Raw genomic sequence first — 13,291 nt, 5'->3', positions numbered from 1 at the left:
CCTGTGTCTCCATCCGCTGATTGTGCGGCACTGGGGCTCCTGTACAGCACCAACCTCAACAGCAGAGGGCGCCAAAGGACAGAGAGAGACGATGACTGCTGTAAAGGAGGAGACTCCAGCTGAGTAGATTAGATTAGATTAGATCAGACAAATTCTTTTTTTATATAATAAATTTTTTCATCTAAACCAGAGGTTCTGAACCCTGAAAATAAAGGTGCCAGAGACCGGGAACCCCCATTGTACCTGTAGTTGGTTGAACACAGCCATGCACAATCAAGAATAGTCACCTGCAGAATTAAAGGGGATAAATGGGAGAGCTTTCTGGGGCCCAGCTGAACTCGGGGACCGTGGATGTCAGCAAAATCATGGTCCAATTTAAAGTTAAGCTGAGTTATCCATATTTTATATTTAACCTGAATAATAAACACACTTTTTAAAGAAGCATATATTTTAATTAATTTGTGAAGGAAATAGCCCTATTAAAAATGTAAATCCCCTTTGTTTAAAACCGAATTTAAATGGGTTAAAAATGGCTTAGATGGGTTTAAAATGCCAAAACTGGTGGTAAAGGTGGAGAAATTGGATTTTAAAAGTAGCAGAAATGGGTTAGAAGTGGCAAAAATGAAACAACGGTGGCAAAAAAAAAGCCCAAAATAGGTTCAAATGGCAAAAATTTGCATATCAAAATTCAGTCTTTAACCTTTTAAAGCCTGAAAACACAAATTACAGCCAGAAAATTCTAATTTTTTTGGAACTTAAATGTTTATTTCACGTTCTACTGAAATCCCCCCATAAAATTCAAATGTCCATAAAATCTAACATAGATATTTTTTGTATCTCATTTGATACATTAGGTGTTTTTGGTAACTGATAATCCACTTGAGGGCATTTTTATCATTTATCGGATTGTATTTAGAATTTTTTTTTTTTTAGTAATTTATTGACCGTATTGATTAGATAGATGTATCATAAAAGTATGTATCAAATATGAGGTTTTAAGGGGTTAATCTCAGAGTTTTGACTTTAATCTCAGAGTTCTGACTTTTTTTCTCACAAGTAAAAAAGAAAATTGTCTCATTTTTTTTCAGTGGCCCTAATCCTGTTCAGTAGATATATATAAAGCATACAATATATCGACTTTTGAAAATTAGCTGTACAAGCTCTACGATAATAAGGAAAGAAATTTTACTTGAGTAGATTTATAGAGCAGTACTTTATTTTTTGTACATTTTAAGCAGAGTAACTGTAATTTTACTGGAGTACTGTAACCGTGTTCTTTTTCCATCTCTGGTTACTCATTCGTAAACTTGTACCTCTGCAGACGGTGGTGCTACTTAAACCTCATCACATCTGTCAGGGCTGCAGAGAGCATGTGTATCTTATCAGTAAGATGACGATGATCTCTGCTCTTTAGATAAGGCTCATAAATGACCAGAAGGTTCCTGATCCATCTGTCTCTCAGTCAGTGTTGTTCTCTGGCGCCTTTTAAAGCCACAGCTTCTCAATCCTGAGCACGGCAGAAAGAGCAGAGGAAGAGGAGGATGGCTGAAGAAGAAAATAATCAGAGGCAGAAAGGCACTGGAACAGAAGAAACACAAAACCGGTAAAGATGCATCATTAAAAATGTCTTATGATCTCAGAAGCTCTGCAGACAGAGTTAGGGAATTATCCTGACAAAGAAAGTGAAGATTTGCTTAAAGCACTCTTAGAAACAAAAAAAATAAAAGCTAATTTTATGACTGTGTGCTCTCCTCGTCTATGTTTCTGTGATTTTCCAGTACAGGACCACAGTCTGACGGCCAAAGTCATGGCACGAGACAAAAGTCACCGCCAAAACTTTATCTTGGATTTCTAACAAAGCAGCACCTGATACTGATATCTGTTGGACTTGTCATCCTGCTCATTGCCATTTCTGTCACTGTTGTGGTTTTAACCAGGAAGTCAGGTATGTTCTCAAAAAATAAGCACAGGACTGTCTGATGTTTATTTTAGCCCTTTTAGTTGAATTTCATATAAGGAGGCTGGTTTTAAGCAGTCCTGTTGGTCTCAAAGGAGGTGCACTGCTATTAAACATCATTCATTCATTCTCTGGTTTATCTTGCCCTCAGTTACTTAGTTTCACACCTTTACTCTGCAGATTTCTTTGTACCTTTATGAAAGTGTTTCCCTTTTGATAATGTGTCAAAGAGCTTATCTACTGCCTGATAGACTTTGCTCATGTGACATGAATGTATGGGTGAGCTTAGATTATCATTTGTGAGCAGGTTTGTCTCATTCCTCCAGTCTTGGAAAAACAAATGTTTGTGGCACACACGCAGGCCAACAGAGGCTAAAACGCTGACCCTACTATGCTTAGTTATTCCTGTTTTACAAGCTGTGACCTTGGTCATTTAATCCCATAAATAGCACTGTGTAAAGTTCTGTTGATAAGTGTCTTTATGGTTGCTTTAAATGACATAATTATGGCGATCACTGAGCCCGGCCTGGACAGTTAATCAGGACCAGAGCACCGACCTCAGTCAGCAAGGACCTGAAATTCAATTGAAATTGAACTGATTTCAATTGAATTTCACGAAAGTGATTGGAACACCTGATTTCAATTAGTTGGATGGGTGAGTGAATACTTTTGACAATATAGCTAGCTAAAAAAAATAGCTTTTTTGGTCATCTGCAATAATGTGCAGTATTTCTTTAACCTGTAATGTGTGTCAAAATACCAGTTTAATACACTTTGTAGCAGAGAAGTTATTCTCTACCAGTGTTTGTCAGCCTCTTTTTGTTGAGGCACCCTTCAAAAATGTAAAAAATTTCAGGTCAACCCAGACAAATTTATTTTAAAACTCTGCTGGTAGTGGGACTTATTTAGTAATAGAATTAAAATGATAAATACTTTAAATAATCTCTTAAAACAGAGGTGTCAAACTCATTCACAGCAGGGGCCAGATTCTGGATTCAGGACTAAACTGAGGGTCCAACAGGGCCACCTTTTTAACCATTAACTGTCAACCTCATTTCACCAGGAATAAAATATGAAAAAAAAAACTTAGCACTGATGATGAATGATTTTGACATTTAAAATTTTTAAAAGAAAAGTTTAAAGGCTCACGATCTGAGAAAAGTAAATTTATTAGTTCAGAAAGCTCACAACATGAAATTGGAAAATAACGTTTATTTAATGACAAATATATTAGAAAGAAGTCAAAATCATGAGTTTAAAAGGTCAAAATATGAAATAAAGTGTGTAATCAAGTCAGTTAAGTCAAAATGTGATTCAAAATTTTAAATTGTGAGTCTTAAAGGTCAATGATTATGAAGTCAAAGTTTGGAGTTGAAAATATGAGGTAAAATACAAAATTATTGGTTAAAAAGTGCAAAATATCACTTAAAAATTAGAATTATGAATCTTAAAGCTCAAAATATTATATGAGAAGTCAAAATTATGAGCTGAAATGCTTAGAGTATGAAATTAAAAGTCAAATTCCTTTTGAAAAGGAATAAGTGAAAAGGAAAGTTTGAGTCCTAACTGTGAGATGCAAAATTGAAAATGTGAAATTAAAACACAAATTAGTTTCTTTTCCAACATTCCTGACTTCGCATCCAGACATTTTTACTCCAGATTTTGTAACCTAACAAGGATTTCTTAAATCATCAAAGATAAGTTCACATTTTTATAGTTGGGCCGGATTTAACTGTTCCACGGGCCGGATTTGGCCCCCGGGCCTTGAGTTTGACACCTGTGTCTTAAAACAAGTAAAATGCCTGTATTTTTACAGTGGCAAACCTGCTGAGGTGGTGTAAGCCCTACATCAGCTGACCTCAATGCTGATGTGATTTCTGTGTTTTTCTCACCAATCAGACTCCACAGCTCCTCTCCCCTCATTTTCTACTGGTGGAGACATGCTAGACTTCCTGGTTCAGTCGGGTGTCATCAGCAAACATGATGGCCTCTTGGCCTCCTGGTACCACAGAGCAAACAGCAAAGAAGAAATGAACAAAGCTCTCGCAAGTAAACTCCCTCTACACACACACTAATAAATCCTGATGCTCTGAAGGTGTTGTTAGTCACTGTGTTCATTAATATGAGGGTGAATGACGAGAACATCAGCAACACTTCACTTCACGCTGCTTCCATCTCTCGTGTCCACAGGCAGCTCCATGATTCTGGAGGCAGACGTCACTCTGGAGGGTTATGGAACAGCCAATGAGAAGCCAATCCCTGTCATGGCACATCCTCCTGACATCTACAGTGACAACACTCTGGACCAGTGGTTGGATGCTGTTCTGGCCTCAAATAAAGGTGTCTGTCAGTACGATGAGACAGAATCATTTCATTGTGTTATTTTAATGCTTTGTCTCTCCTGCAGGCATCAAACTGGATTTTAAGTCTCTGGCATCTGTTGGCCATTCGTTGGACCTGCTGAAAATGAAGAACAGCAGCAGTGGGATAAACAGGCCTGTGTGGCTAAATGCAGACATCCTCCGGGGTCCCAATGTACCAGAATTCATGCCTCAAGTCAATGGAACCAGGTACAAAATGGATGCATGTGCATTCCTTAAAAGCTATGGACTAATGCAGGTGCATCTCTAATTTTAGAGTATCCTGTTGATTCACTTCAAAAGTTAAAATTTTATAATTTCTACGTTCATCGCATACAAAGTGAAATTTACCAAGACTTTTCTTGAGCTTGATGATTAAAGCTTACGGTTCACAAAAAAAAGTCCACAATCTCAAAATATTTGAATATTGTGGAAAAGTTGAATTTGCAAAGGTTTCCTGAGTCTTCATCGCTCATTCTGGTTCAGTACACACAACCACAATCATGGAGAAGACTGCTGACTTGACATTTGTCCAGAGGACCATCACAGAAACCCTTCACAAAGAGGGTAAGCCACAGAAGCAGGGAGGAGCTCAGCCTTCAGAGGATTGTCAACAGCGATTCAAGAACTTAGAGGAGCTTCACAAGGAGTGGACTGAGGCTGGAGTCAGTGGATCCAGATCCACCACACAGACAGGTCCAGGAAATGGACTACAAGTTTCGTGTTCTTAGTGTTGATCCAGACGTCATAAGTGTCTCACCTGGGCTAAGGAGAAAAAGAACTGGACCGTTGGTTGGTGGTCCACACTCCAGTTTTCAGATGAAAGTCAACGTTGTATTTCATTTGGAATTCAAGGTCCCAGAGTCTGGGGGAAGATCAGAGAGGCCCAGAATCCAGTGTAGTCCAGTATTTCAGTTTCCACAGTTAGTGATGGTTTGGGGTGCCCTGTCATCTGTTGCTGTTGGACTACTGTGCTTTCTCAAGTCCAGAGTCAACGCTGTCAGCCAGGAGATTTTAGAGCACTTCATACTTCCAATGTGAGAAGCTTTACGAATATACTGATTTCCTTTTCCAGCAGGACTTGGCACCTGACCACAGTGAAGACAAAACTACCAGAAACTGGTTTGCTGACCATGGCGTTACTGTTTGATAGGCCAGCTAACTGGTCTGACTCTAACCCCGCAGAGAATCTCTGGAGAAATGCCAAGAGAAGGAGACACCAGACTCAACAACACAGACCAGCTGAAGGCTGCAACCTGGCCTTCATAACACCCCAGCAGTGCCACGGACTGAGTGGCTTCATGCCATGTCACATTGATGCAGTAATTGTGAATGATACATTTATGTATTATGACAGTGGTTCTCAACTGGTGGGTTGGGACCCAAAAGTGGGTTGCGAAGCTCTTTCCAGTGGGTCATGAAAATGTGCCAGGGAAAACACACGTGACTAAAACTCCATCTACAGAAGCCCAAAGTGGACATGCAGTAATTTCATACATTTGTTTTTTGTTAGTTTTCCAATGATTCTGAGTCAAATTCAGTATCTCTCGTTAGAAATCAAGGAAAATAAAGCTGGTCTACCCAAAATAACAAGGAAATTCTTTTTGAAATTACCAAGCTTCTGTGCTATCTTGGGGAAATGGTGTAAAATAAGATGCATGCATGCAGATCCTTCTGTAATGATGTGCTTTTCTAACGAGTTTGTATTGTCCCATCTCTTTGTTAAATACATTTTTCTACTTAGGGTCCAAATATCGACATTTTTTGGAGTGTTCCTTTGGCTTCATGGTGTAATGGTAGCCAAGAATACTGATTAAGCTACACTCATGAAATAAATAAAGAATGTGTAGAAGTCTCACTTCTTGAATGAAACCATGGGAAAAAATGAAATTTGTCACGATATTCTAATTTTTTTAGATTCACCTGTTGGCAAAGAATGTATTATGAAGTAAAATCCTGGGAGATGTGTGTCCCTTTGTCAGTAACTTGCTGTTTCAGTGCGTTCTTTTCCTTTTCAGATTTATTGAGTTAATCCAGGAGAAGTTTGAAGATGTGACTTTGTCTCCTGGGTGGATGGTAAGGCACGCTCACAGTCTGATTATGATCTCAGTCATTTTAAACTAAAAGAATTATGATTTTTTTATTTTTCAGTCAGTTATACCTGCACTCCCTGAGTCTTGAGTCAGCTGATTTAAGGTTGACATTGCCTTTGATTGACAGGTGGCCTATGCCCCTCCTCTTTTCACCCAAACCTACACCAGGCAGATGGTGGAAGACATGTTTGATATGATCAAAGATGTCCCCCAAAAGGTGGGTTTTTAAAGGACATTAAGTATAACACATAGAAATGTCATACGGTCAGATAGTGAATAGACTTGAGCAAGCCTATTGCTTGATTTTTGAAGCTCTGTTTTATTAATTTAACATGAAAATCATGTGTGATGCATTTTACGCCATGGTACAATAATCTAATGAACGACAGAAAAAGTGTTTTTCTCTCCATATTTTTCCTTTTGTATGAAGAGACAGAACACAAAACACAGTGGTGCGTACTTAAATTGATATTTATCCTGCAATAAAACATGAAGTACATTTTTTTCTCCTTAGGTGACATTCCCAGTTCATGCCTTGTTGATTCGCAGTGGTTGGCAGCACATCAGCTGGCTCCTCAGTCAGTCACCACGGTAACAAAGGCATCTTCTCTCTGTATCATAACAATTAAAAAAAACTTTATATCTGATAGAGAGCTGCAAACTGAAGCTAAAGAGACATTTGGGTGTGAAGTCTTCGTCTCCAGTCATTCTGACTTTTTTGTACTTTGTGACACTGAGGCACTTTTTCTCTCCTTTTGTTGTGATTTGGATTCCAGGTTCAGTCTGACTCTGTGGCAGGGTTCAACTCACCCAAACGTCAGTGATCTGCTGTTTGTTCGGGACAACAGCCACCCTGCCAGAGTCTACTACGACATTTATGAGCCGACGCTGTCTGAATTCAAACAGGCTGCAAGTAAGACATTACAGTTCGACATCTAACAATAGTGACTACATTTAAAACTGACGATGAGTGGGTCATTTAGTTAAAGATTATAAGCCTTATAACCAAGTGACAAAAAGGAGAAACTTTGTGGAAAAGCAGACAAAGAATGTATTATCTTTTTAAATGAACTGTGGAATACCTGCAGCAAAATTATTATTAAAACATTAATGACTTCGGAGCTTAAAACATACATAGAATATGTATTATCAGGTGTTACCTGGTCTTGGGACCAACCGTGTCTGTGGTAACCTGACATGCCAGACTCTCAAATCCATGAAATGGGATATGCACAGAGCAAAAAGAGAGAAGGAACATCTAATCATCACAGTGTAACTCCAAGTCAGTCATAGTTATTGGGTATCAACCTCGTCAGGTAGGAAGCACTAATGAGTGTGAATACATTTCACCTGCTGTTTTAAAAATGGGACAGACAACAGGTGTAAAGGAGAGGCAACTGGTGAGACAGCCCCAATTAAGGAATGGTTTTGCCTGAGACCACTTCCCTTTCCTCATCCTTTCTCCCTGATTCTTGGCTAGTTTTGCACTTTTCTTTTGCCCCCACCATTAGTGGCAGTATTATCTGCAGCCCACAGATCTTGCTCAGGTAGAGCAGCTCCTCTAAGACAATAGGGTGGAGATGCCAGGAGATAGGCCAGAAAACCAGTAGAGGTGGAAGGCCAAGCCCTATAAAAGGACCTCTAGCAGGCCACACTTTTACTCAAACTGTCACCCTCCATGAGGGTGTCATGAGTGCCCAGAGTCCACAAGTGGGGCCTGTCCTCACAGCCTGGCAGCGTGCTTCCCAAGTGGCATTTGCCAGGAAACACCAGAATTGGTAGATTCCCCATTGGTGCCCCGTTATCTTCACAGATGAGAGCAGATTCACACTGAGCACATGTGACAGACGGTGAATGTGGCTGTGTACCGGCACCTAACTAACTTGAATAACAGTGGATGAAGCGTTTAAAAGAGCTCAGGATTCCTTACCTCTCAGTTATTTTATAACGTGACTTTATGTTATACACTCTTTTCTTCTTAAATGACTTGCTTTTGCAGTTTAATTGTTTATACTGTCCACAGGGCAGCTGGGTCGTGTCAAGAGATATTATCCCGGAGGAGACTTGATGGACTTCTTCTACCCTGCTCACAACTCAGACCTCAGCTTCATGCCCACAAACAAACAAGACGGCAAACTGGAAGTCCTTTGGTTTACAGTCAGAACTCGGACCTCTCTGTTGGCTCAGCTTACAGGTGCGTGAGCACATTCAGAAACTTATAGGTCATTTCCACTGTGCTGGAAACTGTGCCGTGTCTGGTTCAGTTTGGTACGGGACGCATTTTTTTTTTTGCGTTTCCATTGAGTAAAAGTTGGAAAGGGTCCCAAAAACAATGACCCGTACCATCACACTTTTTTGGCACCCTTCGGTAGGGGTACCAATCTTATCTGTCTGTCCCAAAAAGGTGGAGCTCAGCGTGCGACACCTGCACATTCACCACACTATGAAATAATCATGGAACGTTATGAGACGGAGTTGTTTTAAAGCTAAATGCAAAGCTGGAACTACCAAGTAACTACGGCACTGCCACAGGCGTGCACTGTCACTCCGCCCAGTGGTTTACTCGGAAAGTAGTTCTGAGTTTTTGTGTTCATAACTATACGTTATTATTTCACAGCGTTATGAATGTGCAGGTCACAACTTGTCCATGAGAGCGTTTTGAAGTTGTTCGATTATGTATTTGATGAGTTTGATGAGGGAAAGCCGGAATACCATAAGACTCCATAGCGTTGGCAGAGCAGCTTGTATCTCAGCCCCGCCGATCTAAAAATAGCTTACTCAACAACTAAAGGTAACAAACCTATTACTAAGACTATAGGAATTATAGCAATGGGCAAATTTGCCAAAATGTTGAAGTATCCCTTTAACATTTTCATCTAACATGCCCTTTTCTGTCTCTCACAAACTCTGTCCTGGCTCCCTCAGTACTGAGACGGCTGATCTTACACATTTCTGTCTCCTCATCTTTTTAAGTTTAGGTGCTGCTCGGGGTATGCTGGTACTTCAGGTGGCTTCAGACAGTAAACAACCAGGTGTCCCTCTGGTGGAAGGTTCTGGAGAGAGTTCAGAGGCCCTCACACTGCAGGTATTTTTTTTAGGTTTTTTGAAGCTTTAGTCTGTAACACTGAACTATATGGTGCCAGTTTTAGTGCACTTTATTGAAAAATGTTCACCTTTTCTTTTTGCTGTGTTATTATATTCATACATTTACACAAAAATTCAGTGCATTTCTGTTCAGAATAAATGTTCAGTTTATTGTTGAACTATACAGAGTTCACATTTGTTCAACACACAAAACCAGATTTGGAACCTGACAGTCACTGGGAAATGTAAAGTGAGGGAGTCCTCATAAACGTACGACCCTGTCACTGCACTTCACCTTCCAACTGACTGGATTCACAGGCTGATAACATTACATGTGTTAACATTTATCCCAGGTGGTCAGATGAAGTACAACCCCAATGCTGCCATCGGCTTCAAAATGAGCAAATATTTTTCATGCAATGCTAAAATGTCTCCGTTTCAACATCTGGTCTGTAGATTAAGTTATATTGTAAATAAAATATAGGGTAATGAGATTAGGCAATGAATGCATTCTGTTTTTATTTAAATTTAACACAGTGACCCAACTTTTCTGGAGTTGGGGTTGTAATTCTCACCTGAGCATGGGTTTAAGTTCAAGCCTACCTGAAAAGACTGAATGCATGGCCACGTATACTCTATCAAACTCATGTGGATAATTGCATCCTAAAGCAACTGCATGTGAGTTATCAGATCTCCGTCCGTCATCCAGATGCACTGGGACACAATTACAGCTGGCATTAAAGCTCACCACTTGTTATCAGACCACCCAGGATGGATGTTAATGTAAGGTATCATTCTGTTCACAGGACGTCCTGTTGCTGCTTGGACAGAGGGCTGACGCTCCCTGGGGTGTCCACCTACAGATCCTCAATAAGCAACTTCTGGATGCTTCTCTCAAACTATTACACTCAGCCTATAGCAGAGAGGAGCTCTACAGGCCCGTCTGGATCAGCATGGAGGGTTCACAAAACTCTGATTACATAAAGGTTTGTATGGTACAATGAAGGGTTAAAAATGCCAATCTAGGATTTAAAAATGTTACAAGGAGAATTCAAACATGAAACATAGAAGGATGGACAACGTTGGAGTAACAAGGAAAGCACACTGACTCTAAATAAACTTGGGGGAATTGGACACAGGTGTGATGACACGGGACGGCCATCAGTGGAGGTAAATACAGTGAAGCAAAACTAGACATAAAACATCAAGGACATCTACAAAACAGAAAATCTCAAGGGAACAATACATACACGAAGTAAGGCACACAAGATATATTAAAAACAAAAAATATAAATGATTTAATATGAGTCTGATTGAAGCCATAAGAGTATAGAGAAGTCAGTGTAAAAAGAACTTTTCAGCCTGGACCTAAAGGAGACAGATGTAACTTTTCAGGAGTCATTAAGATAGCAAAGATGTGGTGATTGCTAATAAGTTTAAAATATGAAGCCAATTAAAAAGAACAAATATGAAATAATTCAAAGGAATTAGTGAAAGTAAAAAGAGTGACTGAACTTATGAAAAGGCAGCAGTAAATACAAATGTAAAAATATAAAGAGTATGTAAATATAGAGTGGTGTTCTTTCGTTACACTAATCTAGAGAATTATAATCTGTCCTCTCTTCCAGGAGTTTGTATCCAGTGTAGAGAAGCTGTTTCCCTATGTTACCCTCGTCCTTCAGGAGCAGACCTGGCCGCCTCTGGTCCCAGCAGCACTGACCGGCGTGTCTCAAAGAGTGGCTCTACATCTGAACAAAGGATCACTGCCACGAGGATGGGAGGAGCTTATTCCTGTGATGGAAACGACGGACAGATACGACGTTGTAGTAGAGGAGGACACGAGCAGTGGTGGAGCTTTCAAAGAATTCAAAAGACTAACAATGAAGAGTAAAGAGAGATCAGACATGAAACTGTACACAATATCAGACTGATCCACATTAAGGAAAGATATGATCAACTAAACTACAGCACTCTAAGGAAAATCTCATTTATAGAAGCTTAAAACAATTATTATGGTATCAATCAGACTCTTACTCATATATGGAAGTGATCTCAGCTGACATGGATACACCACTCTATAATGATGGTAATATATGAATTAAACATGATATAAATCTAATCTAAAACAAACTTTGTTACGGCCGCCGCCATCTGGGAACCTTACCTCCCTCTTTGAGTGTGTGTGTGAGTGTTCTTGTTTGCCTGACATCTGCAGCTCTCAGGTTGCCGCTGCTGAGTAGCCTTATTGCAGTGATTCTGTCCACTTGCGCTGAAGAAGCCTGATTGGCCTGGAGATCCTGCGGCCCAATCCACCAATCGGCAGAGAGAGAGAGCAGAGGATAAAAAGAGCCAGCCACCAGAAGACAGCAGCAAGCTGTAACCAGCCATGCTCATGTGCCTCTTGATAGTTGACCTTGTTGTAAACTATTGTATCTCTGTAACCTTGTTGAGGCACTAGTCTTTTGTGGTTTTTGTATAGTTTAATTAGTTACCTCACACACACTTACACACTTAGTTTCTGTTAGTTTGGGTGCTGTTGTGTAATTCCTTTTGTTAATTAGGGTAGTTAGGTTTTTGGTTTCTTTTGTTTGCTAAAACTCAGTTTATTAACTCTAGGTTAGAGTCTCTTTTTGTTCTCGTTTTCCATTTTGCACAGCACTTTTTAGCCCTTAGTTGCCTCACTTTTGTTTATTGTCAAACCTACTTTACCTTTTGTTAATAAATAACTTTATTTAAACCTTTTAACATCTTGGTTTTTATGTTACTTCCCTTTCCCTGGCGAGCTGGTCGTAACAAACTTACAGTTTCTGCTGTGAGGGGGATCACACTGGAGACTCGCTGAGTGTGAGGACAGAATCCTCTCAGTGCGGTGTCAGTTGTGGGACAGGTGTGTGAACCTTACATAGGCTTTAACTGGTCTCTATCCTCACCCACCACTGATCATCAACTGGCAGCCCAAGGGCCACATCAGGACCCCCAAAGCTTCCTACTGGGCCCCCAGGAGATCATTCAATTCAGAAAAAGAGGAAAAGAAGATGTTGTGGTTTTAAAGGTATCTTTTGGCTTTGAATGCCTGCAGCTGTTAAATCCACCCCAAAAGAAATAGACTTGTCAGCCATTATGAGGCCATTTCAAAAATATACATATTTTTAAAAATGGCTCAAATGTTGCAAAAATGGCCAGATAATGAGATGAGAAGGGGTAAGAGTGGCAAAAATGTGTTGTGCAGTGGCAGAAATTGACAAATATTGCCAGTAAAAGTATCAAAAAGGGCTGAAAAAGTGGCAAAAATAGTAAAAAAGTGGCAAAAATTGACAAAAGACTGGAACAAGGGGAATAAAACATGCAGGAAAGATGGTTAAAAAGGGTTTAAAGAATTGCTAAAGAGGCTAAAAGTAACAAAAATGGGTTAAAGTGGCAAAAAATGAAGGAAAAATTGCCTTACAAAGAAGTGAAGGGGGTGAAAGAGTGGCACACAGGGGCAATAATGGGCAGGAACGTGGTGAAAAGGAGCTAAAGAGTGGCAAAATGGGCAAGAAGTTACCAAAATAGTTGAAAAGTTACAAAAATGGATAAAAGATAAGCACAAGGGGGATAAACAAGTAGGAAAAGTTTTTAAAAGGGGTTAAAGAATGGCTTTAGAGGAAAAAGTATCAACAAAAGGGGTAAAGGTGGCAAAATTATGGCAGAAATGTCCTGGCAAAGCAGTGAAAAGGGGTTAAATAGTGGCAAATTGATCTAAAAGTGTCAAAAATGGGATAAGAGTGGCAAAAATATTGCAGAAATGGTCAAATGAA

General features: G+C 39.8%; 1 protein-coding gene across 1 annotated transcript; it reads left to right on the top strand.

Annotated features, from left to right (window-relative positions):
* Positions 1-3,864: 3,864 nt before the first annotated feature.
* fam151a (family with sequence similarity 151 member A) lies at positions 3,865-11,425 on the top strand. The gene is made up of 11 exons (XM_041803622.1): positions 3,865-4,006; positions 4,148-4,297; positions 4,365-4,527; positions 6,336-6,393; positions 6,538-6,627; positions 6,925-7,001; positions 7,187-7,323; positions 8,434-8,604; positions 9,389-9,495; positions 10,301-10,480; positions 11,123-11,425. The coding sequence occupies exons 1-11, from the start codon at positions 3,898-3,900 to the stop codon at positions 11,423-11,425; spliced, it is 1,545 nt and encodes a 514-aa protein (XP_041659556.1). The 5' UTR covers positions 3,865-3,897.
* Positions 11,426-13,291: the final 1,866 nt, after the last annotated feature.

This window comes from Cheilinus undulatus, linkage group 13, assembly GCF_018320785.1.
Source record: "Cheilinus undulatus linkage group 13, ASM1832078v1, whole genome shotgun sequence".
Lineage (NCBI taxonomy): Eukaryota > Metazoa > Chordata > Actinopteri > Labriformes > Labridae > Cheilinus > Cheilinus undulatus.
The sequence above is the reverse complement of the archived record's forward strand: the minus strand, read 5'-3'. Positions and strand labels throughout refer to the sequence as shown.